The sequence below is a fragment of the Mytilus edulis genome, chromosome 10 (assembly GCF_963676685.1).
Source record: "Mytilus edulis chromosome 10, xbMytEdul2.2, whole genome shotgun sequence".
In the NCBI taxonomy this organism is placed as follows: Eukaryota; Metazoa; Mollusca; class Bivalvia; order Mytilida; family Mytilidae; genus Mytilus; species Mytilus edulis.
This window is the reverse complement of record NC_092353.1, coordinates 51,651,542-51,678,326: the sequence shown is the minus strand read 5'-3', so window position 1 is coordinate 51,678,326 and position 26,785 is coordinate 51,651,542. Positions and strand designations below refer to the sequence as shown.

General features: G+C 31.9%; 1 protein-coding gene across 1 annotated transcript in view; it reads right to left on the bottom strand.

The window, feature by feature from the left end:
* LOC139492819 (A disintegrin and metalloproteinase with thrombospondin motifs adt-1-like) overlaps positions 1–26,785 on the bottom strand; it is a 57,876-nt gene that overhangs the window by 12,851 nt on the left and 18,240 nt on the right. Inside the window, exons 9-15 of the mRNA XM_071280971.1 lie at positions 25,802–25,972; positions 24,967–25,137; positions 22,248–22,415; positions 21,670–21,734; positions 10,289–10,583; positions 2,270–2,440; positions 633–803 (exon numbers count right to left, since the gene is read on the bottom strand). Coding sequence (XP_071137072.1) covers positions 633–803; positions 2,270–2,440; positions 10,289–10,583; positions 21,670–21,734; positions 22,248–22,415; positions 24,967–25,137; positions 25,802–25,972 — 1,212 coding nt within the window. The remainder of the gene's footprint in view (positions 1–632; positions 804–2,269; positions 2,441–10,288; positions 10,584–21,669; positions 21,735–22,247; positions 22,416–24,966; positions 25,138–25,801; positions 25,973–26,785) is intronic.

Genomic DNA, 26,785 nt, shown 5'->3' with positions numbered 1-26,785 from the left:
TTAAGTTTAAATAAAATGACAAGATTTTAAAATGTCGATACTTTTTACATTCTAACAATATAACAGATAGTGCGAAAATCTATACAATTTATGACTTCTCCAGCTACTCTTCTATTGATAGATTTATTTGACTGGGCTGAGTTTAAGAAGTTCGCTCATTTAAGACCAGTCCATCTATAGATAGGAGTTTTGGGATAAACTCACCAACGAAGTGTCCAGTTAATCCCCTATCATTCACTTAATTCTTTTGTATATGCGTTTGGTGACACTAATTAGTGATACGAATTCAATTAGTATTATAACAGCAATCATCCTTATCACACATCTTCAAATAGACTGTCCTTATGCAAATAAAAACATAAGCTCCGCCCGATCAGTTGAAATAACATTGTAATACGGGTGTTGTTAAATGAACATATATAACATAATGATATGCAAACATTGAAACATAACTAAATATATGTTGCATATCATAAACACTTGCCTATCAGGAAAACATTATTTCAATGTCAAAAGCCGAAATAATTTTAAGAGTGCTCAATATTATGTTCAAGTTTTGCATATTTTACATAGGGCTAGTAAGTAAGTACATGAATAAGACTGACCACACCGCATGTAAATTGGATACTTACTTGGACAGGGTTTCTTTCCACATTGTCTACCTTGTAAGCCAGGGCCACTACAATCCGGTCCGTTGTTAGCTGGTGCTGGGTTATCACATGATCTTACTCTTGTTTGGTGACCACCACCACAGCTTACAGAGCACATTGACCAGTCCTTCCAACTTCCCCACTTTCCCGCTACTATAAAACATAGTGAAAAGATAAAGTCGCATACTCTAATTGCTTAAAATTGAAGTTAACTATTACTTGATTTATTTCACTAAACTGGACGGGGTTTAATCGGTTCGCATATTTAAAACCAGTCCATCTATATACAGTTGTTTCGGGATAAACTCATATGGAACGAGTGACTGGTGAAAAATAATGTTTGTCCAATTTTTGAACCAATGCATGTATATATTATAAACTTAGTCTTTTGTGTACGAATTGATCACTTTTTACGCAAACATATCGTTATCAATTTCTTTTTCTCTTTGTCTGTTATGAAAATATGGCCGCTCATTAGTTGTCGTGTTTTGAAATCGTAGTTTACCGATTGTCCCCTTATAGTAAACCATCAACAAATAAGCATGGCAATTGAGCACATGTATAACATGTACAATCAGATAGTAGTTTATTTTAGTGACAGATCCATGCGTATTGCGATCACCGGAGTTTTACGAGCAGGGTCACGCTAAGGTCACTTTGCAGACGGAAAATATGTTGGCGAATTGCTTCCTGGAAGAAAGCAATTTAGAAAAGTAAACTTCTTCTAAATGTGGACAAATTAAAGAATTTTCTTCAGACAAAAGTATATGTACATAACTTTAATAATGAAAACAATCAATTTTGCTTTATGCATATTTTTTTTTTAATTTGAGGTTTCATATGACTTTATTGAAGTGTTCAGTTATTCGTCACAAAGCATATTACGTAATACACTCAGTTGCCTTACGTTGTAACTACAATCCCCTTCCCTATCATGAATGTGACCTACCGAATAAGACTATTTACCGGATTTGTTATCATATAAGCAACACGACGGGTGCCGCATGTGGAGCAGGATCTGCTTACCCTTCCGGAGCACCTGAGATCATCCCTTGTTTTGTGGTGGGGTTCGTGTTGTTTATTCTTTAGTTTTCTATGTTGTGTCGTGTGTGCTGTTGTTTGTTTGTCTTTTTCACTTTTAGCCATGGCGTTGTCAATTTGTTTTAGATTTATGAGTTTGACTGTCCCTTTGGTATCTTTCGTCCCTCTTTCCTTGAATTGTATATCGGTTTGGTGACATTTATAGGTGATTAGAAATCAACAATAATTATAACGGCTATCATCTTTATCACACACATCTTCAAATAGACTGTCCTTATGCAAATAAAAACATAAGCTCCGCCCGATCAGTTCAAATAACATTGGTAATACGGGTGTTGTTAAATGAACATATATAACATAATATATTTAGTTTATGATATGCAAACATTGAAACATAACTAAATATATGTTGCATATCATAAACACTTGCCTATCAGGAAAACATTATTTCAATGTCAAAAGCCGAAGTAATTTTAAGAGTGCTCAATATTATGTTCAAGTTTTGCATATTTTACATAAGACTAGTAAGTAAGTACATGAATAATACTGACCATACCACATGTAAATTGGATACTTACTTGGACAGGGTTTCTTTCCACATTGTCTACCTTGTGAGGCTGGGCCACTACAATCCGGTCCGTTGTTAGCTGGTGCTGGGTTGTCACATGATCTTGTTCGCTGTTGGTGACCACCACCACAGCTTACAGAGCACCTTGACCATTCCCTCCAACCTCCCCACTTTCCAGCTACTATAAAACATAGTGAAAAGATAAAGTCACATACTCTAATTGCTTACAATTGAAGTTAATTTCTCTTCTGATACCAATGCTAAGAAAACATGTGTTTATATAGAAGTTATCTAGATGCAATCAACACATTGGTGTTGTGAAAATCAATATGAATCAATATGAACGAACAAATAACAGTACAAAAGAAAAAGACAACCACATATAAATCAGATGACACATAAGAGCGGATTTATACGACAACTATCAATGGTAAGAAAACATGCGTTCATATAGAAATTATCTAGATATACTCAACACATTGATGTTGAGAAAATGAATATGAATAAATATGAACGAATGAATAACAGCACAAAAGAAAAAAAAACATCATATAAATCACTTGATCGAATTTATACGACACATACCACTGTTAAGGTAGATAGGGTGTCTTCCTCCATTTTGGATTTTGAAATACCAGAAAACAAGGTCTAGATCTTTGATGAAATGTGCAAATTTGGAGATTATTAGGTAGTTTATGTGTAAGAATTTTCATTATAATATAGGAAATGCCATGTTTTATCATATTTTTGGTTGTAGTTTACAAAAAAATGAATACTTTTGTTTGATTCAATTTTTTCCAACTTTGCCAAATAAGGGGAGGCAACTCAAATGCAAGGGCAGATAATTCAGATAGTGTTAATTTTACAATAGAATGAGTTAGGAATTTACCCATTTTATTCTGTAGCAAAAAAACGAGTCTGGTGACCTCCTTTTTTCTTTTTGTTATCTAAAAGCATAATATTGGAGCTATTTTCTCATACTTCATCTTAAAATTCTATGGTGTAGTTTTCGTTTTATGGCAGAAAATTGGGTTTTCCATGCATAATATATACAAAATCTGACAATTTTGCACAACCTGTAGTGTGAAAATAAGTCCCGTGACCCATTCTTTTTATTAATGTTCTTAAACAAGCAGGATATAAACTACATTTTGGCAAATTATTAAAAGAGTTATGGATTATAATTTAGACACCCCCATCTATCTTAAGAAAACATGTGTCTATATGTATACAAAAGTTATCTAGATACACTAAACACATTGGTGTATTGTCTTTCCTATAATAATTTTACTTTTTATTTTGTTTATCACATAATTCAGTCGATAATAATTTGATTAGGTGCTAAATATCCAAAGGGATATACAAACTCATAATTCAGAACGAACAGACAATGCAAGGGTTCAAAACGAAATTGATAAAACTTAAAGACAAACTGTATTATACAAACCTCTTCCTATTGATAAACATAAAATCGATAATTTGTAGATTCTAGAAAGATTCATTTGGTTGTTACGTTTTCATACATTGCAACGCAGCTCAATTCAAGTAATTGCACACAATTGTGTATGTTTGCATTTAAAAGACGTTATAAAGGAAATTTTTCACGAATTTGAGCCCCAAATATAAGTGAAGCATTGCATGATTTCAAATTAAATAAAGAACTTTAATGACTGTCGAACTACTAGAATTCTTTAATACTATATGTATAAATGATATTGTTTAGTTTTATTTTGTTTTTTACACATAGGTACCAAAACCCAGAATTAATTTAGATTAAATGATATATAGAAATAGTAGTTGACTATTAAGTATGCCAAACATTTATGTGACTGTCCCAGACAAGAAACCATGACAATGGCTGTCTTATATAATCATATGCATACCATCACCGGTATCTGATTGAGAAAAAAAAAGTAGCGCATGCCATTTTATACCGTCTTAAAACATATATAGCTTTCAATTAAGCTTTATAAGAGGGCATACTATGGGTTATAAACTTGCGTCATTAATAATGGATGGATTTAAGAAATTATCAAAACTCAAAAAGAAGAAGGCAAGGATGTCAATTATCAGCGCTCCTTTTGAATTATCTGTGGAGATCATGGATTTACGACATCGAAAAAAAACAGAGATATCAAAGGGTCGTAGTTAAACATAAGTAATAAAAAATCGTACCATTCAGATTTCTTAACTAGCTGGTGATACGACTTTATTTCTCATTAATAAGAAAGAAATCAAAGCTGCAATGAACGACATTTATTTTTTTCTTTTATCATTTTCTGGGTTAATGTTTAATAAAAAAAAATATATAACTGAGGTTATACGAATAGGAAAACTAAAAAAGATTAAGACAAGGTAGCCGGGATTAATTGGATAAATAAACCACTAAAAGCATTTTGAATATGTTTTAGGTTGTGTAGAGAAAAATGTGAAACATTATATTGGGAGAAAAACATTGAGAAAATTTATAAGTTATATCATTGGGGGAAAATATATTCAAGTTTCATCGGAAAATACTTTTCTTTATAAAAATATCAGTTTTACCAGATTTTACATTTTGTCAAATACCTGTACAGTTCCAAAGAAATATAGAAAAGATATAGAGAGTACATGCTACAAATACATCTGGGATGGTTAACCAGATAAAGTTAAAAGAAATGCGATGATTAATTAGTACGAATAAGATGGATTACCAATGATTGATATACAAAGTTGCTTCATGTCTTTGAAAGCATCTTGGGTAAATAAACTCATCTGAAATGGTATTTCAAACTGGAAGTTGATTCCGGTAAAATATATTACTAAAGCTGGTATTAATTTTTCCTTCTGTCTCAGGCGGTGGACAGACGAAAACATTCGTAAGGATTCCGCGGAACTTAGTGTCTCGCCTACTTTTGCTGTTAATCGCAAGCTCAACAAAAAAGAGGAAAACAAGGAATAAAAATATTCCTCTTGATACTGTCTTTTGATTAATAGAAGCTTCTGTCCAAGTTCAAGGATAGTTTATGAATCTAATAAATGTTTTAAAACTTTAACGACAGACTGTATGTAATGTTAACTGGAAGAAAACTAAGTCCATTAATACGTAAATAAAGGCAACAGTTATACCGCTGTTCGAAACTCATAAATCGATTGAGAGAAAAAAAAAATCCGGGTTACAAACTAAAACTGAAGGAAACGCATCAGATATAAGGGGAGAACAACGACACAGCAGAAACACAACATTAAAATGTAACACACACAGAAACGAACTATAATATAACAATGGCCATTTTCCTGACTTGGTACGGGACATTTTAAGAAAAAAATGGTGGGTTGAACCTGGTTTTGTGGTATGCCAAACCTCTCGCTGTTATGGCAATGTTAAATATAACATTAAAAAGACAACATGTAGGACAGAGAAACACACGAATAATAGCTAACAAAAGGTACTAGGTTTAAAACTCAATACGCCAGATGTGCACTTCGTCAAACTAGTGACGCTCAGATGAAAAAAGTTCGAAAGCCAAAACAAGTACACAGCCGAAGAGCACTGTAAATTTGATTAAATGACTATATAATAGATATACATGATAAAACCGAAGTGGGGAGTAACAACAGAATAAAACGGATACATTACATAAAACAACTTAATCCAGCACATAAAAATACACAGCCGAGTTAGCTAAAGCCTCAACGCACAAAGTGATGTCACATTTGAAATTCTTAAAACACACCCAAAGTGACGTCACATTTGAATTTCTCAAAATAACATAGAATTAATAACAATCAAAATAACAATACTTATTAATATCTAATTGTGGTAGTAATTAGATAATTAATTGTATTACCTAGCTATGTCGGTGTGTCTTCTGAATTAAACAGTAAACCTACTATATCGTATTAATTTCGTTGAACTAAATCTAATAAATGAAGGGTGTGATAAATTATCTTTACCTTAACACACAAATATAACAGAAAAGACGTTAAGACATTTAACAAAATCCGACGAGAATAACAAATATAACATTATAACTAAATACATAAATTTGAGATAGAAAAGTACCGTGACACATCTTCTAAATGAATTCTGCTTCATACGAGTACAAAAACAAATCGGCCAGTAGGCGTGAACAATTAGTACACATTGGAATACTGACTGTCTGTTGAAATATAAATCCTCCAAACTCAACAAATATATTGTCGATCAAAAAGTCAAGCATTTTGATAATATCATCTTCAGTATATTTTCTGGTATGTTCAGTGTGGTTCTTCACAAAATATGAATTTGTGTAACCCAAAATAAGAAATTTGTATCTACGATTCCCATTTTTATAGTAAAAGCTGTTTAATGAGATGATAACGTCGATCTTTCAACTGTTCATGGGGTATAGTTACGGGGCGCCGAATGGGACTCTTGTGGTTTTGTACAAAATTCAATTCTGTCATAACAAAATCACTTTTGTCTTACAAAACTATGTGCTACAGACTTGTTTTGTGAGAACTTCAATTTTGTGATGACAACATTCATTTGTGTAGACAAAATTAATTTTTGTCATGACAAAATTCATTTTTGTAGACAAAATTCATATTTGTCATGACAAAAGTCAATTTTGTCTAAAAGGTATGCAAATATAAACATATTTGCATACAAAATTGACTTTTGTTACCTGATATGGAAATTAAATCACAAAAGTCAATTGTGTGAGGTAAGATTCAATTTTGTGAGACAAAATTGACTTTTGTGAGACAAAATTAACTTTTGTGAGATAAAATTAACTTTTGTGAGACAAAATTGACTTTTGTGAGACAAAATTGATTTTTGTGAGACAAAATTCAATTTTGTGAGACAAAATTCAATTTTGTCAATTTTGTTGAGACAAAAGTCAATTTTGTTAATTTTGTTGAGACAAAAGTCAATTCTGTCAATTTTGTTGAGACAAAAATCAATTTTGTTGAGACAAAAGTCAATTTTGTTAATTTTGTTGAGACAAAAGTCAATTTTGTTAATTTTGTTGAGACAAAAGTCAATTTTGTTAATTTTGTTGAGACAAAAGTCAATTTTGTCAATTTTGTTGAGACAAAAGTCAATTTTGTGACCACAAAATTCATTTTTGTGACGACAAAATTGACTTTCGTGAGACAAAAATCAATTTTGTTGAGACAAAATTCAATTTTGTCAATTTTGTTGAGACAAAAGTCAATTTTGTCAATTTTGTTGAGACAAAAGTCAATATTGTCAATTTTGTTGAGACAAAATTCATTTTTGTCAATTTTGTGTAACAAAAGTCGATTTTGTATGCAAATTAGTTCACAGAAACCAAACTAAACTAATTTGAATACAAAATTGACTTTTGTCGCCCAATTTTCAAATTAGGTAACAAAATTCAAGTCTGTGTAACAAAAATGAATTTTGTCATGACAAAAGTGACTTTTGTCCGCTGATAGATAATTTTGTATGACAAAATTTTAAATTTGTAGTATGATACAAATTTTGTTAAATTGAACTTATTTTTGTTGAATTTTGAGTACAAAACCACAAGAGTCCCATTCGGCACCCCGTAATAGTAGTGTAAAGCGTAGAAAATCAAGTCTGTATGTTGCTGCAAAATTGCAAAGATTGTGATCGAAGATTATGCAGTAGATCTTTCAATTTTTTGAGAATCCATATCTGGTTAAGACCACTGGTAGAATATGTCTCATCACAATATTTTTGAAGCCCATCTTTAGCTGTAGAAAGAATAGAGTCAGCACTTTAGAAAGATGCATAGTCGAACAGTTTGATGACCCAGCTATGTATCTTTCTTTATATGGAGTTTTGTGTAGTTTTGGTATCCAGTATATCATGGTAAATTATCTTCATTTTCTTTGATGTTGATACCAAAAGAAAGAAGGACAGATTTGTGATTTTGTAAAATTTCGTCCTTGGTAAATGATGTTAAAGAATATGTAGGGTTACCAGTAGTTCTATTTATTCCAAACATTATTAAAATACAGATACAAAAAATCAACAAAATGTCCTTCTAGATACTAGCTTTTAATGATAAACATACTTCTGTCCAAGTTTGATACAAATCCTAAATAGTACAAGAAACTTTGACCACATAGTTGTTTCCTGGCAGAAAATCTATGTCCATTCAAAAGTAATATACGGAAAAGAATGGATTTCTATTTTTTTTTAAATTTACTTGTGGATACTATCTTTTGATTATAACCAAGCTTCGGTCACAGAGTGAATATTTGTGAACGCCGCCGCCGACAGAATGTAGGATCGCTATGTCTAGCTTTTTCGACTGAAGTCGAAGGCTCGAATAGAAAAATTAACTTCATAGAAATAAGAAAATTTTGGGAAACAAACTAATTAAGTTTGAAAATAGAACCATAATTTTGAAAATTGGATACCTTGATATTATAGATAGCACTGGTGATAATATATCTCAACATTTTATTTTTGCAAAAATTAGTCTGTAAGAGTACGTGGATAGTAGAAATAAATATGCTCTAAAAAGACAACCCAAAATGACTGTCTTCAGACTTTGAAGTCTGAAAGTTAAATTTTAAATTCAAAATATTCCTAGACTTAAACTGTTCTGGAATGGCCAATTTGTAAAGTTAATACTGACTCCTCAATTGGTGTTAGCAAATTGATGATACCCTAGAATTAATCAAATGTATTTTTCATACCATTTTTCATTATAGAGTATCGTAAAAAAATTGTCTTTGGATATATGATGTTTTAAAATTGTTTTGGTCCCAATCGTGTCCTCTTAATTTTAGGTTTTTCTATTTACAAACCCTATTTTGTATTCAATTAGAAATTGACAAATGTAAATGTTTATCACATTTTTTTAAGAATACAAACAACTATATAACGATAAGAGAACAATGAAATTTAATCCATTACAGAAGTCACTAAAAGAAGTGTACACGATAAGAAGGCGTAATATACCAGGAAGATATTCAATAGATACAGGAAGATGTGTTATGGGTGCCAATGAGACAACTCTCCATCTATGTCAAAATTAAAAAAAAAAAGGTCAAGTTACGGTCTTCAACACGGAGCATTGGTTCATACTTTTAAAAAAATAGTGAAATAAAGACAACCAACAAAAAGACAAATGGAGCAATTCAGTTGTTTTTCATTCTCTTGATGTGATTAAGCTTTTGAATTTGCTTAGGGTAGTATACCATGTTATCCATTCGTTCCAATCACCATCAACTACAAAAGGTGATCATACGATACCGTCATTGTCACAAAAATACTTTTCCAATTTTTCTGTTCAACAGAACATTCGTTAAAGAAGGTATACAGATTAGACCGTTGTTATTCTCGTTTGAATGGGTTTACACTAGTACTTTTTGGAGCCCTTTATAGCTTGCTGTTCGTGTGAACTAAGGGTTCGTGTTGAAGGCCATACCCTCATCTTCAATTCAATCATGCTATTTGTATTACTATGATGTTTCAGATTTACCTCCAAAATATGTTTCTTCTATGCAATTTAACAGTCAGAGCTATTTCTAATGACAACATGTGCAAAAACACTCAATGATTTTTACTTACTAGTGTTTTCGGCCGTTTTTTATGGTGCCCAACACTGGTCATATTCAATATATCCTAAACATAAAATGAAACGGTGAATTTCCCTTAGACTTTGGCAGATGATGCATGGACCCCTACCTTTTCAATGATGTAAATATAAGAAAAATTAAACGAGACTAAAATGTTGGTGTTACCAAGGCCTACACCCATAAATCATATGCATAACTTAACTGGTATGTCATAAAATTGACTTATACATTAATGTGACTTTCAACTTAGTTCTTATGGTTTAAATAAACATTTGTGGTTTGATTGAAAATGAGAAAAGAATCAACCAAAGTTCAAATTACATTGATATTGGTAACTCTATATCACCCAACCTGGGACAGCTGTTTCTCGTAACGAAAAACAAACATAAGATTCAGTTATAAATTACTAATACTCGAATTATATTTTGTCTTATGACTTTGACAAGGTTGAAATCATTTTGATATACATTTAAATACTTACTTGGACAATCATGTAGTGTACATCGTTTGCTTTCTGATGTAGATTTACTGCAAGCTGGTCCGATTTTAGCTGATGGTAGGTTTTGACATGTTCGACGCCTTTCCTGGTTACCACTACCACAGGTTACAGAGCAATGAGTCCAGCAAGTCCATTTTGAGCAACTTCCATTTACTGTAATGTGGTAAGAAGACAAAGTTGCTTGATAATAATAGAACATGTATTGCCCTATGAAGCAATCAAAATAATTGAATATTACCTGTTGACATTTCAACTTAGAATTTCTTTTGAACACGAGCTACAGTCGTAAAAGTGCATTAAAAAAATCAAAAATAATTCATGTTGGAGCGTCACTGAAGAGTCTTTTGTAGACGAAACGCGCGTCTGGTGTTAATACAAAATTTAATCCTGGTACCTACGATGAGTTTATTCATATACTAATCCACCATAGTTCTGACGAAAATACCGAGTAAACAGGATAAATACAATATATTGCGACATGGCAAACCTAATATTCACGAGCCAAAGAAAAATGATTTATATCAAAGTGTTATGAAACATCAAAATAAAAAAGTTGAACATGTTTTAGATAATTGAATGGTGAAGTTTTACGCTTAAAGAAGAGAACGTGAACTTTAATCCAAAACGAAATGTTTTATATGATATTAAAATCTTCATAAATGTACCCATATTGAATTATTGACTTCCCAAACACAGATTTAACGATATTTTCCAGTGTGAAGTGACCTTACATGGGGACTTCTTGTTATAACATGACACAGCGCAAGTGCGAGGGAAAAACCGTGATAAATGAAAGTTGACACACTTGCTTTTGAATATGGATAGATATTACTAATTACAAAGGAATAAATTTAATACAACAATTCATTTAACAGCTGACAAGGAATAGTTTTATTAACAAATGCAAACGAATGGAAAATATAAAAACAAAACAAATCCCGTCTCCTTTCAGGAATGTGACCTACTGAATTAGACTTATAACCAACCTTTCACCATCATTTGTAATTACACGGGTGCCAAAGTTGAACAGGATCAGCTTCCGGAGAATCTGAGACCTTCCACAGTTTTTGCAGGGTTCGTGTTGCTCAGTTTCTAGTTTTCTATGTTGTGTTTTTTTACTATCGGTTGTTTGTTTGTCTTTTTTTTTTTACCAATGGCGTTGTCAGTTTATTTTCGACTTATGAATTTGAATTTCGCTAGCAAAGAAGAGTATTAAAGTATGCATTGAAGGACACCTGTAGTTTCTACTATTCCGAAATGATTCATTTTAAATATCATTTTTGAAATCAAGCAAAAGTTCCATCATTGGACAAAATGTGTGGAGAATATTTGTGATAATGATTACAACGGTAAATTATCTGGAAGCAATTCATCCAGTTTATAAATGTTAATTTCGGTCAAAAATTAACATCAGAAAATGATTCAAACCATTGTAGTTATTAATCAGATTTACAATGTATCTGGTACCTTATGCATCGACCACGCACATTTCGTGTTAGTTGTGGAGTTTGGGGGCATGTACTATTTATCTTGAGACAAACAAAATGTTTAATGTTAACCAGACAGAATGAAACATGATACAAAAACAATCGCCCCCATGAAATTCATATACGTAATAAGCGAATTTGAGTATCGTTTTATTTTCAGATTATTATTATATAATTATTCATTGATATACATGCTGCTTCCGAAGGTGGGTTTGACACATACCTAGACATAGATATTTATTTAATATTCATTTATTGATTTTAAACATTGCTTTTTGGTTCGTACTTGAAAGATAAATGATTAAAATCGAAATGTTCCAAAATTCTGTCGCGATTGGTCATTACACCAAATCGTGGAATCATAACATAAACGGTACTATCCTGGTTGGCCAACGTTGACTATTGTAATATACAGTCACTGACCCGATATCACTTTTCCTCATGAATATTTAAGTAGTAGTTGCCGGAACTAATTTAACCTGCCCTTGTTTCCAATGAATACAATGAATCGTGGAACGACTCAAACATATTTCGTCTACAATTGTTGAAAAAAACATATTTTACTTGTTAAAAGTTTTGGTTGAAACCTATAAATCATTATGTTTTATGTTTATTGTTGATGTTTTAGTACATACTAACTCAAACGAATTCGTTCATCATCGATTTGTTTCAACATATCAACATTTTATTATTTTTTATATTTCTTAATGATTTCAATAATAAAAATCCTATTTTGAACATTTTGCATTCTATAAAATATTTAAATGAAGTATTACATTAGTTTTAGAATTATTACATTTGTATAACGCTTAAGCGATTTTATTTGATTACTACTGTACTGTAGTACTGGGACTATTTTAAAAATAAAATTCTGTTGAAATAAAGGAGATTATATGATTTAACGTGACATGTTTTACAAATTCTGCAACAATATTTATAACTGAATTTACAACAAAACAGACGGTATTAAATAATTTACCATATTTTTCCAAAGGAAATGTAACCTTCATCAAATGAAAATTATTGTTTATTGTAATAAACCCATCATAGATACGTGCTATTACGGAAGAAAGAAACCCAATTTGAATGATGCAAAGATATCACAAAATATTATGCCTTCTCGTTTCTTACCTGTTTGAAAGATTAGAAACATCAAATGAATCAGAAATAGCTTTTCCATGATGACCGTTTTATGCAACGTGTCTGCTCAAAATTTCATTGTAAAAAATGGAAGATTGTGATTTTTAACATTGCCAAACCTTTCTATAAATACAGTATGTTTTACAAGCTGCGACTTCATTAAGTTATGACCTTATAATTTTGTTTGTAGGCATAAAATTAAATTATGTTCGTAATATTAAACTAGTTAAAAATAGTATACCTATTTTCGGTCAACAGTGGTTTATTTTTTCGCTTCTTTATGTGAGAAATTATGCATGTATTCATAAATAAACCATTTAGGAAAAATCAAACTAATGTCTTATTTGCTCATGTGCAATGAAACAAGCCTGTAACAATCATCAATAATATCCAGATGAAAAACATGAAAGGGACAGGTTTGAAATGCTCAAATCACATGCACGGTAATCTTTGTCGCTAGGTAATTTCAAATGATTCCTTGTTCTATTCTATCAGATATCAAAACTTTTTTAAAGGATAAAATCAGTCATGCATCATTTTTTTAAAGGATAAGGCATGATAGCATTTCAATCAAAACAACGCACGGTAGGACAACAGTAAATAGTTATCAAAGGTACCAGGATTATAATTTAGTACGCCAGACGCGCGTTTCGTCTACATAAGACTCATCAGTGACGCTCAAATCAAAAATATTTATAAACCCAAACAAGTACAAAGTTGAAGAGCATTGAGGATTCAAAATTCCAAAAAGTTGTGCCAAATACAGCTAAGGTAATAACCTACATTTAATCAATTGATGTTATCTGTATTCTCATTTAATTGACAAATTCATATTATGATCTCTTTCTTCTGAATCTACAAACCAGCTTTATGTACATGATGAAAACAGGAGATGTGGTTTGAATGCAAATGAAACAACTCTCATTTCAAACAAACGTCAAAGAAATTTAAAGCTGCATGTCCCGCATGAACTTTAACAATTAGAAAAGCCCATAATGTATAGCCAGTAACAACAGGACCCAAAACGACAAATGTAAACGAATTCAAACGAGAAACCCGACGGCATGGTTCATGAACAAAACAATGAGCGAAAACAAATATGTAGTAGAGCAACAAACGAAAACCACTGATAACATCCAGATACAGGCACATACTGAATGGGATGGGGCTAAACATGTGTGTTGTTGTGCGGGGAGTATAACTACCCATCCAAGACTGGTCCGGGTTTTTGTTAGTCCTTATTCTGATTTGTATTGATTTTATTAATTAAGCCGTTTTCAAATGATTTTAATAGTGTGGTCTTATGTTGTACTGCTACACCGCTGTCTCGAGTTAGGTGGAGAGTTTGTCACACATAAAATGTGTTTACGTCGCAACGTAAGTGACTGTCTCAAGCTATTAGGCGGTGATTAAGTGGTTGCCGTTTATTGATTATTCTCTCTATTGTTTTCGTTTCGTTTAGTGTTTTCTTGTGTTTTGTCGTTTGACCATTATGTCAGGCTAAATGGGTGGTGCCTTCAAAAATGTTTAACCCTGTGCCATTGTGTATTTGCATGACCAAAGTCAGGAACCTATTATTCAGTGGTTTGATGCTGGATTTCATATTATTTGTTTTTCGTTGATTGTTTTGTACATTAATAAGGCCGTTAGTTTTTTTTCTGTCGATTTAATTGCTTGACATTTGTCATGTCGAGTTATTTTTATAGCTTACTATGCAGTTTAGGTTTTACTCACTGTTGAAGGCCGTGTGATAACCTATAAATGTAAATGTTTACATCATTTGGTCTCAGCTGGAGAGAGTTGTCTAAAGTTCATTTCAACATCTAAGTTGATGAAAAAATATATAAAATTATACATATTTATGTATAGGAGAAAAAGAATAAATTATATATTTTTGGGGGGGTTTACTTCAGGCTAATATACAAGGAAGTTAAATGAATTTAGTTAGTAATGTGTCATTCCTTATATAGTGCAAAGGAATTATTATCTTTTCAAATGTACAACCCTTTCCGCACCAGGTCAATGCTTGATGAAGTAAATCTTCGGCACTTTTTTATTCACGGTATTTTTTTTATAAGTTATAATAGTACTGCAACTGACATCGAAAAAGACGCTTAGTTAACGAGTTTAATGGTCCGGAATAACACACGGCTGCAAATTGTTTTAAATGATAGAATAATATCTATATTTTAATTTCCGTCGGGTCGTAAAAAGTTTCTATGGTCACATTTTTGTATTTTATCCCTTTAATAGGGGTACCCCCAATTTACGGTTTTGATTAGTTACCTAAAAATCCAAAAAAATATTTATTGGTTAAATTTCCCGCTATTTCCGTAAATATTTTCTATGCACATATCATCAAGGATAATCGGAATGATGAAGACATAAATATAATACCATCTCCAAGTAAAACTTTCAAACTTATAGTTGGCTGTTTTTTAGATAGAAATTTAACGCGTTTTTCTTTGAAAACGAGAAAACATATGATTCAAAAACAGTATTTGACATTTGAGAGGACAAAACATATTATTGCGATACTGCATGCAAATTTTGTTGGACAAATTCCAAACAATTTTGTTAAAAACTCAAAAATAAAAACATCATTTGTACCTTTTTTAATTACGGAAATTTCCTATCCGTCAATCAGCTCCACCATTTATTTTTTCCTTCACAATGAATTTAATAGTTTCGATGTGATTATGTATATTTTGTAGGATAAGTTAATTCATTTTTGAGTGATTTGAATATATATAGTAGTTCTTTCGTGTATTTTCTGTAAATAAGTTATATTTTTGTTAATAAAATTTTGACTTTATATAAAAGTTAACCAAATCCTTCGGATAAGAGGTTTTTCCGGATAATGACTATAGTTGACATTGTGTGAAAATACATTGTATGTCAATGCTTAAACCTCAGAGCAATTAAAATGCATGCAAGTGGTCGGGGGAAAAGTACTTTTGAAGTTTCGCAGAGATTTGGTGTGTGACAAGGTGATGCTAAAACCAACTTCTCTTGATATTCTGCTTTCCGTGGGCGAATCATCAGTGATGTTATGAGACTTGCACCAGAAGGCAAAATTGGTGCGTCTTTAAATTAGATTGATTGATTGATTGATGGTTGCTTAAAATCCAGTGACAAATATTGCATGCATGTTCAGGACGAGAACAAGTTAACAATAAAAACAATAGGTATAGGTTTTGTCATAATAGAGGCCATTCGGGATGATGATCGGAAAAATTTAGACTGCCACTGGAAAATGATGGTATATTGGATTGGGACAGAAATTTTCCATTTCAACATGCCACCTACGGACCCCTCAAAGAGTTGATGCAAGGGTTTTTAACGTGCAAAGAACGTGACACTCCCTTTACACGAGGCATCGGATTTAACGTCCCAATTCTGACCGGATGTGACTGCGAACTTGATACATCCCGCACAGCCAAACGGACGCCCCGCTTCGTTTTACTGCCGGTCGGGGGAGGACCAAGTGACCATATTTCGGTTCCCCAGTCACCCTTGGGAAACTTTAAATTATAAACAACAGAAATCCATATACATGTATGTGATCAAACTTATCGACATGTATCCTCACAACCTGACACTTTTTTACGATCTCGCACTCAGTTTCTTCCTTATAGTTTGATATGAAAACAGAGTTTTTGTGTAAAAGAAAAACCTTAAAAAAAAACCCAGAAAACTACTCAAAACTGAGTCCTCTAAACGTGTTGACAGTCTTTTAAGTTGTGCATATTAATGTGAGTAATCATTTTTCCATGCATAACCAAGTACTTATTGAAGTCAACACCTGTGCAATTAAGTAAAACAGTTACTGAAAAATTAGAATTTGAACTTGCTGTCAGTTCATTAATAACGATTGTTAGTGATGTGATTTGTTCTTCCATAAGAAAAAGCCTTTCTCATGTAGCACATCCTCTATATATACCGATCAATTTTACCCAAGATTGTCTCTCATGCTTACCAAACAACTGCCAAACTCCAGAACTAACTAGATAGTGTGACACCTTACAATTCAGACACAGTGGGGCCAAGGGATATGAAATATAGAGTTTAGCTCTGAACTCAATTTAGGGGATGGCTCATCTGCTGCAGGAAAATTGAAGTCTATGTTAAGACTTTCAGAATTACACCAAGGTGTGTCTGAAAATATCAAGGATACATTAAAAGAAGAACAATTACGTCACCCTGCCACCAGTGCTCTTATGAGCTATGTCCTCGTTTTGGTATTTCTATGGAAATGATGCCCGCATAGCTTGTTAATAGTTATAGGAAGATGTGGTATGAGTGCCAATGATACAACACACCATCCCAGTCACAATTTATAAAAGTAAACCATTATAGGTCACGGTCCGGTCTTCAACACGGAGCCTAGGCTCAAAAGTCCATTTGTTAGTTACTTGATGAAAAATAACACAAAGGCGCTTCTGAACCGTATATTGTCCCTAAAGATAACAAAAAATCGTAAATGTATGGCTATTATAAAATCAATCGTTTCTATTGCAACATTCGCCCCATTACATTTGGGCTTGGCAGTGCAGATACATCATGCATATGAATATGGGAATATGGGTCAGGAACATTGATCGAAACTTTGTACTCACATTTCTTTTGTGTTTCCTATGCAAAGGTTACACTATAACTGACGAGTTTGACCGAATCATGACGGTATTTACGCTCCAAATAGCATTTGTACTCAAAAACTGTGTTTGCTTTGCACAAACTCTGTCCTGCGCCGAACTTGTCCTTATAAAAAAGGGAAGTGTCTTGTAATGCTCATACGCGTACTGAATCCGCATATGATGACTACGAGATTGATTCATGTCCCTATTTTTTGAATACTTGAGCTATTGTGTGTCGCTTTTAAAAGTTATATAAGGATCATGACTGATTTTAAATTACAACATTAGAAAATTGGCATTGCATTGTATAATTTTTCCAAACTGACTTTGTTTTACACTCAATTTTTTTTAAACCTCGCATTCGCCTCGGGTGACTATAGTATATTTTGTGTTATAACTGCTCTGTCCAGACTTTGCAAATACACAATATGTATTTATCTATAACTAGATACTAATTTTCACAAAATACACAACCTTTAAGATGCAAAATTAAAAACAATGTTTCAGCGCTTGGATTTAGTTTTTTTCAAAGATAGAAAAAATATTGAAATAATTTGATAAACTGGTGTTTTATACTTTAGAAAATAATTCTGTAATATACTATAGCGAAATACTATACACAATATGAAAGTTTATGGATGTGAAAAGGTCAAGGCCACTTCTTCTTTTGCTATGTCTTAAATGGAAAAAAATCAGAAGGTTCCAAATCAACGCCATTTTGTAATGGCAGCTCTTCGTATAAGTAGTAAAATTTGTCGTTTTAACATCGTTTATAGCATATGCTTATGATTGAATCGTTTTTGTAGCATTCTATTGAATAATATCAGAATATTTCTCCTTTTTGTCCTTGTGGTTGAAATATTGATATTTTTTTGTCTGACCTTTGACCTCAATTTCACAAAATTGAGACCACTGTGGATTTTTACGACCCAACTTTTCTTATTGTACACGTTTTCCTCTTTCCATCGATATATAATTTAGGTGTGTGTTCTTCCGGACCATTAAAGTTTTAAAAAATGAACTCTGGTTGCAGTACTATAAGCTGTTCATCCGACTATACACGATAATCTTTTGTAGTTTTACTTTAAAATTATAACGGAAATTGATATTTCAAAGAACGAGTGACAATAGATTAAGAAAGAGACCCTAATGTCCAGATATATTAATTGGATAAGAAGTTCACCTCACTACCATCATTGTCAGTCCCCGGCTTCCCCTTGAATACGATTCTGGTTGAATTACAAATTTAACATATGCAACAAAAAAAAATTATTATGAAATCCATTATTGTACAAGTGGGCTCTTTTATGACGATCATCAAAATCAAAATTGGATTCAAACCTCCTCATTAATAGTATATGCTATTAGATGTCCTAGTAGCTATAACAAAAGTTTGTGCATGAAATAGGAGATTACATTTGCTTAATGGTTCATGTCAAGACATAAGTAGCTTTTAATTAAACTTGGATTGCTTTGAAGTGGGAATACTTTTTATATATCCTTCAAAGGTAAAATATGTAATTGATTTATTGTTAGATGCTTAACGGCAGGTGAAGAATTTCATCTTTTGAAAACGAGCAACAATATAAAACAAAGTCAGGTATGACCCTTAAATGAAAAAGAACATTCGTATATAGCTCACCAATTTAAAATTGAACATCATGAATGCGCCAAGTTTAAACGTTTTGGTTGTGTTCAACTTTCCGTTTAGAATTAGTTTTTTTTTAGCATACAAAGTATAGTAGAGTTCACAGTTATAAGTTAAAAGTAATCGACTAAAGAAACATGTAGACTTATAGCACTAGGCTGAACAAAACGTTAATCGGATATACTAGCTATAGGTTATCAAGTGTTTTAACGTTAATCGGATATACTAGGTAACGTTAATCGGATATACTAGGTAACGTTAATCGGATATACTAGGTAACGTTAATCGGATATACTAGCTATAGGTTATCAAGTGTTTTAAATTACCATTTTGTTGATATGTGTTTGCTTCACCAATTTCATGGACTGCGGAAATAACCCATGTCTTTAAAAATGAAAACATATTTTTCTTCGCGGACTGAGGGCTGTAACCCATTATCAATCGACTATCGGCTATGTTGAATATTGTATAAAAGTGTACGAAAATGATCTTGTTGTGGACTTCAATTGATCTGAAGCTCATATTCATTTAAACATTTGATTTCTTTTTGTTGCATTATAACTATCTCCTTACAAAAGAGAAAATTATAAATAAAAAATTAAAAAGAAAAAATAGAAAATATAAAAAGAATTCACAAAAAGGCACATTGACAGAGACCTCAACATTAAAATAAAACTAAAACAAACATCTAATCGTTGTTTCGTCTCTGATGGTATCATCAGCCCAGTAGTAAGCACTTCGGTGTTGACATGAATATTAATGTTATGGTCATTTTATAAATTTGCTGTTAGTAAAAGTATGAATAATCCGAAATACTTAGAATTTTCTTATCCCAGGCATAGATTATCTTAGCCGTATTTGACACAACCTTTTGGAATTTTGGGTCCTTAATGCTCATCAACTTTGTACTTGTTTGGCTTTCTAACTATTTTGACCTGAGAGGAATCAGTTTCGATAGTTTCCCGGATCTAAAGCAGGGAATGTGTACTCGTTATATGTTCAGATATCATTGCAAAAAAGACAGTACCTTTGGCTTAGAAATCGCCGTACACCTGGCACATTATAAAAATACAAATTATGTACCATTCGTGGAGGACTACAACGAACGTAAAATATTCATTAACACAAAGCAAAACGCGTATTTTTGTTATGCTTTATGAAGAAAACGAAACAAATATATGTATATGACCAGATGAAACAAAATTTTATTTTTAACACAAAACTTTTATGTAATGTTATTACACTTTGCACTCTGGTAGCCCTCATATCCAATATCTACTGTTGATAACAATCTACAAAAGATCAAAATGACAGCTTATGAAATGATTAGTGAATTTGTATTCGTTTAACTGTGCTTGATTTGAAAAGTCTTTTACATTAAATCATGAAGTGCTGATATATCAAATAACGAATGTCTTAGACAAACACATACAAAAGATCGTAACTTACTGCACATTTTGCATTATCTTAATTGTTCGATTACAGGAATACATAAAGAAAAGCATATTTTTTTTGTGTGTGAACATAAGAACACGCTATCATCAGAAAATTGTGTAACACTTGAATTTTCATGCCTTACCGATATGTAATTCAGTTTAAGAAAAGCACTTAATAATTGAAAGTCAACTAATTACATGTGTATTTTCCTATTTTGCTACTGTTTTACTTTAATCTATAATTCAAATAAACTAATCATAGATACCAGGATTGAAATTTTATATTTGCGCTAGATGCACGTTTCATCTATATAAGACTCATCAGTGAAGCTCGAATCAAAAAGTGTTACATAGCCAAATAAAGTACAAATTTGAAGAGCATTGAGGTCCAATATAAGTTTTGCCAAATACAGCTTAGGTAATCTATTCCTAAGGAAGAAAAGCCTTAGTATTGCAAAAGAAATAAACATTTACATTGTTTTAAATTATGTTTTCAGTTCACAATGTAAAATGATGTACCTAGCCAGGGCTTGAGGAAGAGAAATGCAAATTAAGATAATAAAACTATAACCATTGCCTAAAAGAGCACATGATATGTTTTAATTGTCGTTGCCCCAATACCGTTCTCTTTTCCTCGATTGAGATTCACAGAATGATTTTGTTATGTAACTTGTACTCCCCATGGTACATGACAGATACTACAAGTGAATATTGATCTGCTTACTCTTCCGGCGTACATGTGATCATCACACATTTCTGTTTGGGTACGGGTTACGCAGTCTTTAATTTTTTATGAGGAGATTATTTATTTCAAAATCTTCTGAGGTTATGAGTGATTTTTGCTGTTATAACAAAGCTACTATCTACTTATACATGACTGAGTTCATTTGATATTGATATACTTACTTTTATTGAAAGTCAGGACGCACACATATACTAGCCTAAAATAAATAATATGATCGTAAATTTCAGTTCCATTTCATACGAAAAATATAGTAAAAGCACAAACACATACAAGAATTATATCTTGTTGGAATTCTTTTATTACCCTCAAGTTCGAGTACAGGAGAACATGGACAACTAAAAATATGAGTGTATATAAACATCTGATTCAACAGGAAGTTGTATAACACTTGCATTCATGTTTACATACAATTACATACATCAGACAGGTGTGAAATTGTGTTAAAAAATATTACATAACATTGTTGTACGTGATCAGCTAATAACACATGCAACTTTTGAATTTTTTACTTTTGTCTCTACATTCGATTCAAAACATACATTTGTTTCTTTTTCACTTTTATTGAATTAGGTTTCCCGTTTATCACTGAGTGATCATGGATTGAGTAAAGGTCTTACAAAGCTACAAACAATTGCTTACAAGAGAACGTATACTAAAACATTATTTCTATGCCAAAACAAACATTTCGATACTTACACAGCTCTTCAACCGTGTCGGTTTGTATACATCATTGGCTTTTAGATATTTTACAGTTCTTTAGATATTAATATGCAGTGTATATTTCTATTACGAAACAACTACCTTCTTGAAAAAGACTGAATATGTTTGTTATAAATTTAAATACTTACGACACCAACTAAATGTACATGTTGATCTTTCAGTACCAGAGCCAATGCAGGTTAAACCGTCGTTAGCTGGTGCTGGTTTATTACATGATCTTCTTCGAAGAGTGCTTGCACTTTTACAGGTTCCAGAGCATAGATTCCATTGGCCCCATCTTCCCCAATTACCATTTACTGCAAAACATGGAAAGACAAAATAGTTAAAATTGAGAATGGAAATGAGGAATGTGCGAAAGAGACAACAACCCGACCATAGAAAAAAACAACAGCAGAAGGTCACTAACAGGTCTTCAATGTAGAGAGAAATTCCCGCACCCGGAGGCGTCCTTCAGCTGGCCCCTAAACAAATATATACTAGTTCAGTGATAATGAACGCCATACTAATTTCCAAATTGTACACAAGAAACTAAAGTTAAAATAATACAAGACTAACAAAGGCCAGAGGCTCCTGACTTGGGACAGGCGCAAAAATGCGGCGGGGTTAAACATGTTTGTGAGATCTCAACCCTCCCCCTATACCTCTAGCCAATGTAGAAAAGTAAACGCATAACAATTGCATATGTTATCGCCCCAAAACGAGGGTTCCTACTCTTCTGTTAAAGACAACTTTCGTCATATTTCTCCATTGAAAATATTTTTTTAAATTTAAATTTATAAATGTTTCAATAAAAATAAAACAAGATTTCAAACTTTCCTTACTGTTATATGAAAAATAATGGAAGGTAAGGAAATATACACAATGTAGGCCTTCTCCGGCTACTCTTTATCAGACGGAAACCCAGTTTATATTAAACAAAAGAAAAGGAAATCTTTGTTAGAGAAGGTGAAAAAGGCGAAGTTGGTAAATATGAATTGTTTACATCTGTTTCCAAGGGCTTTAAAAGTTTAATAAATGTGCCTAATTTAGGATGTTATGCATCTTATGTATGTGTTTTACTCATATTATTGAAATGAGCTTTGAGATATTTGTAAACTTTTAAATTTTAGACACATTTTTACAAAACAGTTGATTGTGGTAGATGCAAATTCACGTGGATCTTTTTTGTGCAAAGCATAAATTCCACCGAAAAGAATCCAAAGAAAGATAATAGATTTATCTTTTTAAAGCATTCATTTACATCGTTGCCCCCGGTGACAGTTTTTTTGGAAAAAAATTCCCCAAAATGGGCAATAATTTCATCGAAAAGAGAAAGTCGAGTACACCTTTTTTGAGTTCAGGCGTGTTTGATTTTTTTTTATATATTTAGGCCGTAGGTTTATACCATTACATTAAAATTTACAGTACTAAAAGATGAAATATATGGGTCAAGTGAAATACCTCTTTCTAATGAGTCATAACAACAGAGTAGATATGTTCGAATAGCAAATTTTTACTAAAAGTACTTGACAACAAGTATTTTTGAACTTTCGAATATTCCCCCTGACAACCGATCAGTCAATAGTTTTCGAAAGTTAAAAAAAATAATTCGAATTAAATATTTCATGGAAGGGCAGACTAAAAATTTTCAGAGGTTGAAGACTAATTACCCTAGATAACACACACACACAATGAAGTTTTTTTTGAAGTTCTACATTTATAAGATTCACCAAAAAAGTTTGTCGACAAGTACTTTTAGTAAAAATTTACTATTCGAACACACCTACTCAGTTGTTACGACTCATTAGAAAGATATTTCACTTGACCCATACATTTCATCTTTTAGTACTGTAAATTTGTAATGATATTGTATCAACCTACAGCCTAAATATATAAAACATAATAGAATCTGAAGCGAGATGATGTATCAAATATTTTTCTTTTAAACGTTTTCAAGACAGAATAGTCAACTCAAATACACCTGAATCTAAAATGGTGTACTCGACTTTCTCATTTCGATTAAATTATTGCCTATTTCGGGGAGTTTTGTCCAAAAAAACAGTCACCGGGGGGAGAGATGTAAATTGGTGCTTTCAAAAGATAAATCTATTATCATTCTTTTGATTTTTTTGTGGTGAAATTTATGCTTATGCACAAAAAAGATCCATGTGAATTTGCACCTACCAGAATCAACTGTTTTGTGAAATTTTTTCTTTAATTTAAAAGTTTACAAATATCTCAAAGCTAAATTCAATAATATAAGTAAAACACATAAATAAGATGCATAAAATCATAAATTAGGCACATTTATTAAACTGTTAAGCCCATAGAAATAGATGTAAACAATTCATAATTACCAACGTCGCCTTTCTGCCTTCTCTAACAAAGATTTCCATTTCTTTTGTTTAATTTCCACTGGGTTTCCTCCTTATTAAGCATGTTAAATGATGATCAACAGCTAGGAGATACACCTCTCTTTTAAAATACAAATGGCATATAAGGATCGTAATGATACTATGTGGATAAATTTATCAGTTTTCAAGAGCTACATTGACAACGCGTCATCATTACAATGGCTTCCATTTTTATGATTATAAAAATAAGGTGGCGTAATGGGGAGATAATTTTGACAAAGTAGATGTTATGTACTTTTTGAAAGTTTGTCATCCTAGGGATTAAAATCAATACGTTATTTAAAGTTTGAAGCAAGATTCAAGTGATTGTCATGTTATTTTTACATTTGAATGCTGTTCAGTTGTTTAGGGAATAAAATACGATTGAATATTATGCACAAGTTCTGCATATTTGACATAATGACTAATTACATGAACAAGACGGAAAAACATGTCATATAAATTGTATACTTACTTGGACAAAGAGTTGATGCACATTGTCTACTTTCTGTGTCAGAGTCAATACACTCCAGTCCGTTGTTAGCTGGTGCTGGGTTATCACATAATCTTATTCGATTTTGGCTACCACCACCACAGCTTGCAGAGCACATTGTCCAGTCCTTCCAACTTCCCCAGTTGCCAGCTACTACAATATATGATAAGGAAATACAGTTGTTGACTCGTATTGCTCAAATTGAGATTACCTACTCTTTTGTTAAAGACAACTGTCTTCTTGTTTCTCCATTTGAATACATTTTTCATTACCTTTTTTTTTTATCTCAATTTGTTTAAGTACTATAGAAATAACAAAATTTTTAAATTTCGATACTTATACATTTGAAAAAATAATAAACGATAAGAAGATATATACAATATAGGAGTTTTCTAGCTACTCTCCTAACATTGGTCAATTGCTTTAATTTATCTAAGAATTTCACCTTATCTTTTAAAATATTATATCAGAAAAAATGGCAATTTTAATACAATTAAATTAACTGATTAACTCGTGATTATACCAAATCCATCAACACCAAATGATATAAAAACAGTTGTTTCATTTATTAAATAGTCATTAGAACTGCGTAAAGGAGACCAATATTAACTGTTTTAACATGTATATTATAATGGTTGAGTTTTTCTTATGTTTGTTTTGTCTCTATATTTGCTATAACCAAAATTGTTTTTTGTTTGTATTACAAATAAAGAATAAGAAAAGAAAAAAGAAAAAAAGGTACAAGAGTTGCATATTTGACATAATAACTACCTTCTTGAACAAGATTGAAAACAATTCATGTTAATTGTATACTTACTTGGACAAGGATTTGAAGCGCATTGTCTACTTTCTGTGTCAGAGCCAATACAACCCTGTCCGTTGTTAGCTGGTGCTGGGTTATCACATGATCTGCTTCTCACTTGGATACCACCACCACAGGTATTAGGGCACATTGTCCAGTCCTTCCAACTTCCCCAGTTGCCAGCTACTACAATATATGATAAGGAAATACAGTTGTTGACTCGTATTGCTCAAATTGAGATTACCTACTCTTTTGTTAAAGACAACTGTCTTCTTGTTTCTCCATTTGAATACAATTTTCATTACCTTTTTTTTTTTATCTCAATTTGTTTAAGTACTATAGAAATAACAAAATTTTTTAAATTTCGATACTTATACATTTGAAAAAATAATAAACGATAAGAAGATATATACAATATAGGAGTTTTCTAGCTACTCTCCTAACATTGGTCAATTGCTTTAATTTATCTAAGAATTTCACATTATCTTTTATTTTTTTGTCTGGTGCCATTCAGTCGTGTTCGTATCCATATTACGTATGTGAGTGTCGTTCATTACTACTCAGTATATCAATTCACAACTACGAACTTTTCAGTTGGTTTTTATTTCACGGACATACCAATATCCTGTAATAATAGTTTTAATCTTAAACCGTTCGATACGGTTAATATCAAATGCTACAGTAATGTAATACGTAAACAATTCGACATGTATCTTTTCATTTTATGATAATTTCAAGAACATGAATAAGGTTTCTCGTATTTTTGAAAAGTGTTTTCTTCTTCTTAGGAATATACACACAATCGCCAATTTTTATATTAAAGCAAGATTAAAATGTATGTTTGAATGGTTTTACACTAGTAATTTTTTGGGGCCCCGAGGGTATCACCAGCCCAGTAGCCAGTACTTCGGTACTGGCATGAAAATACGGAATTTTTGTGTTATTAAAATTTGCTGTTACAAAATATTAGAAATTATTATAAATTAAGGAATGTATCTC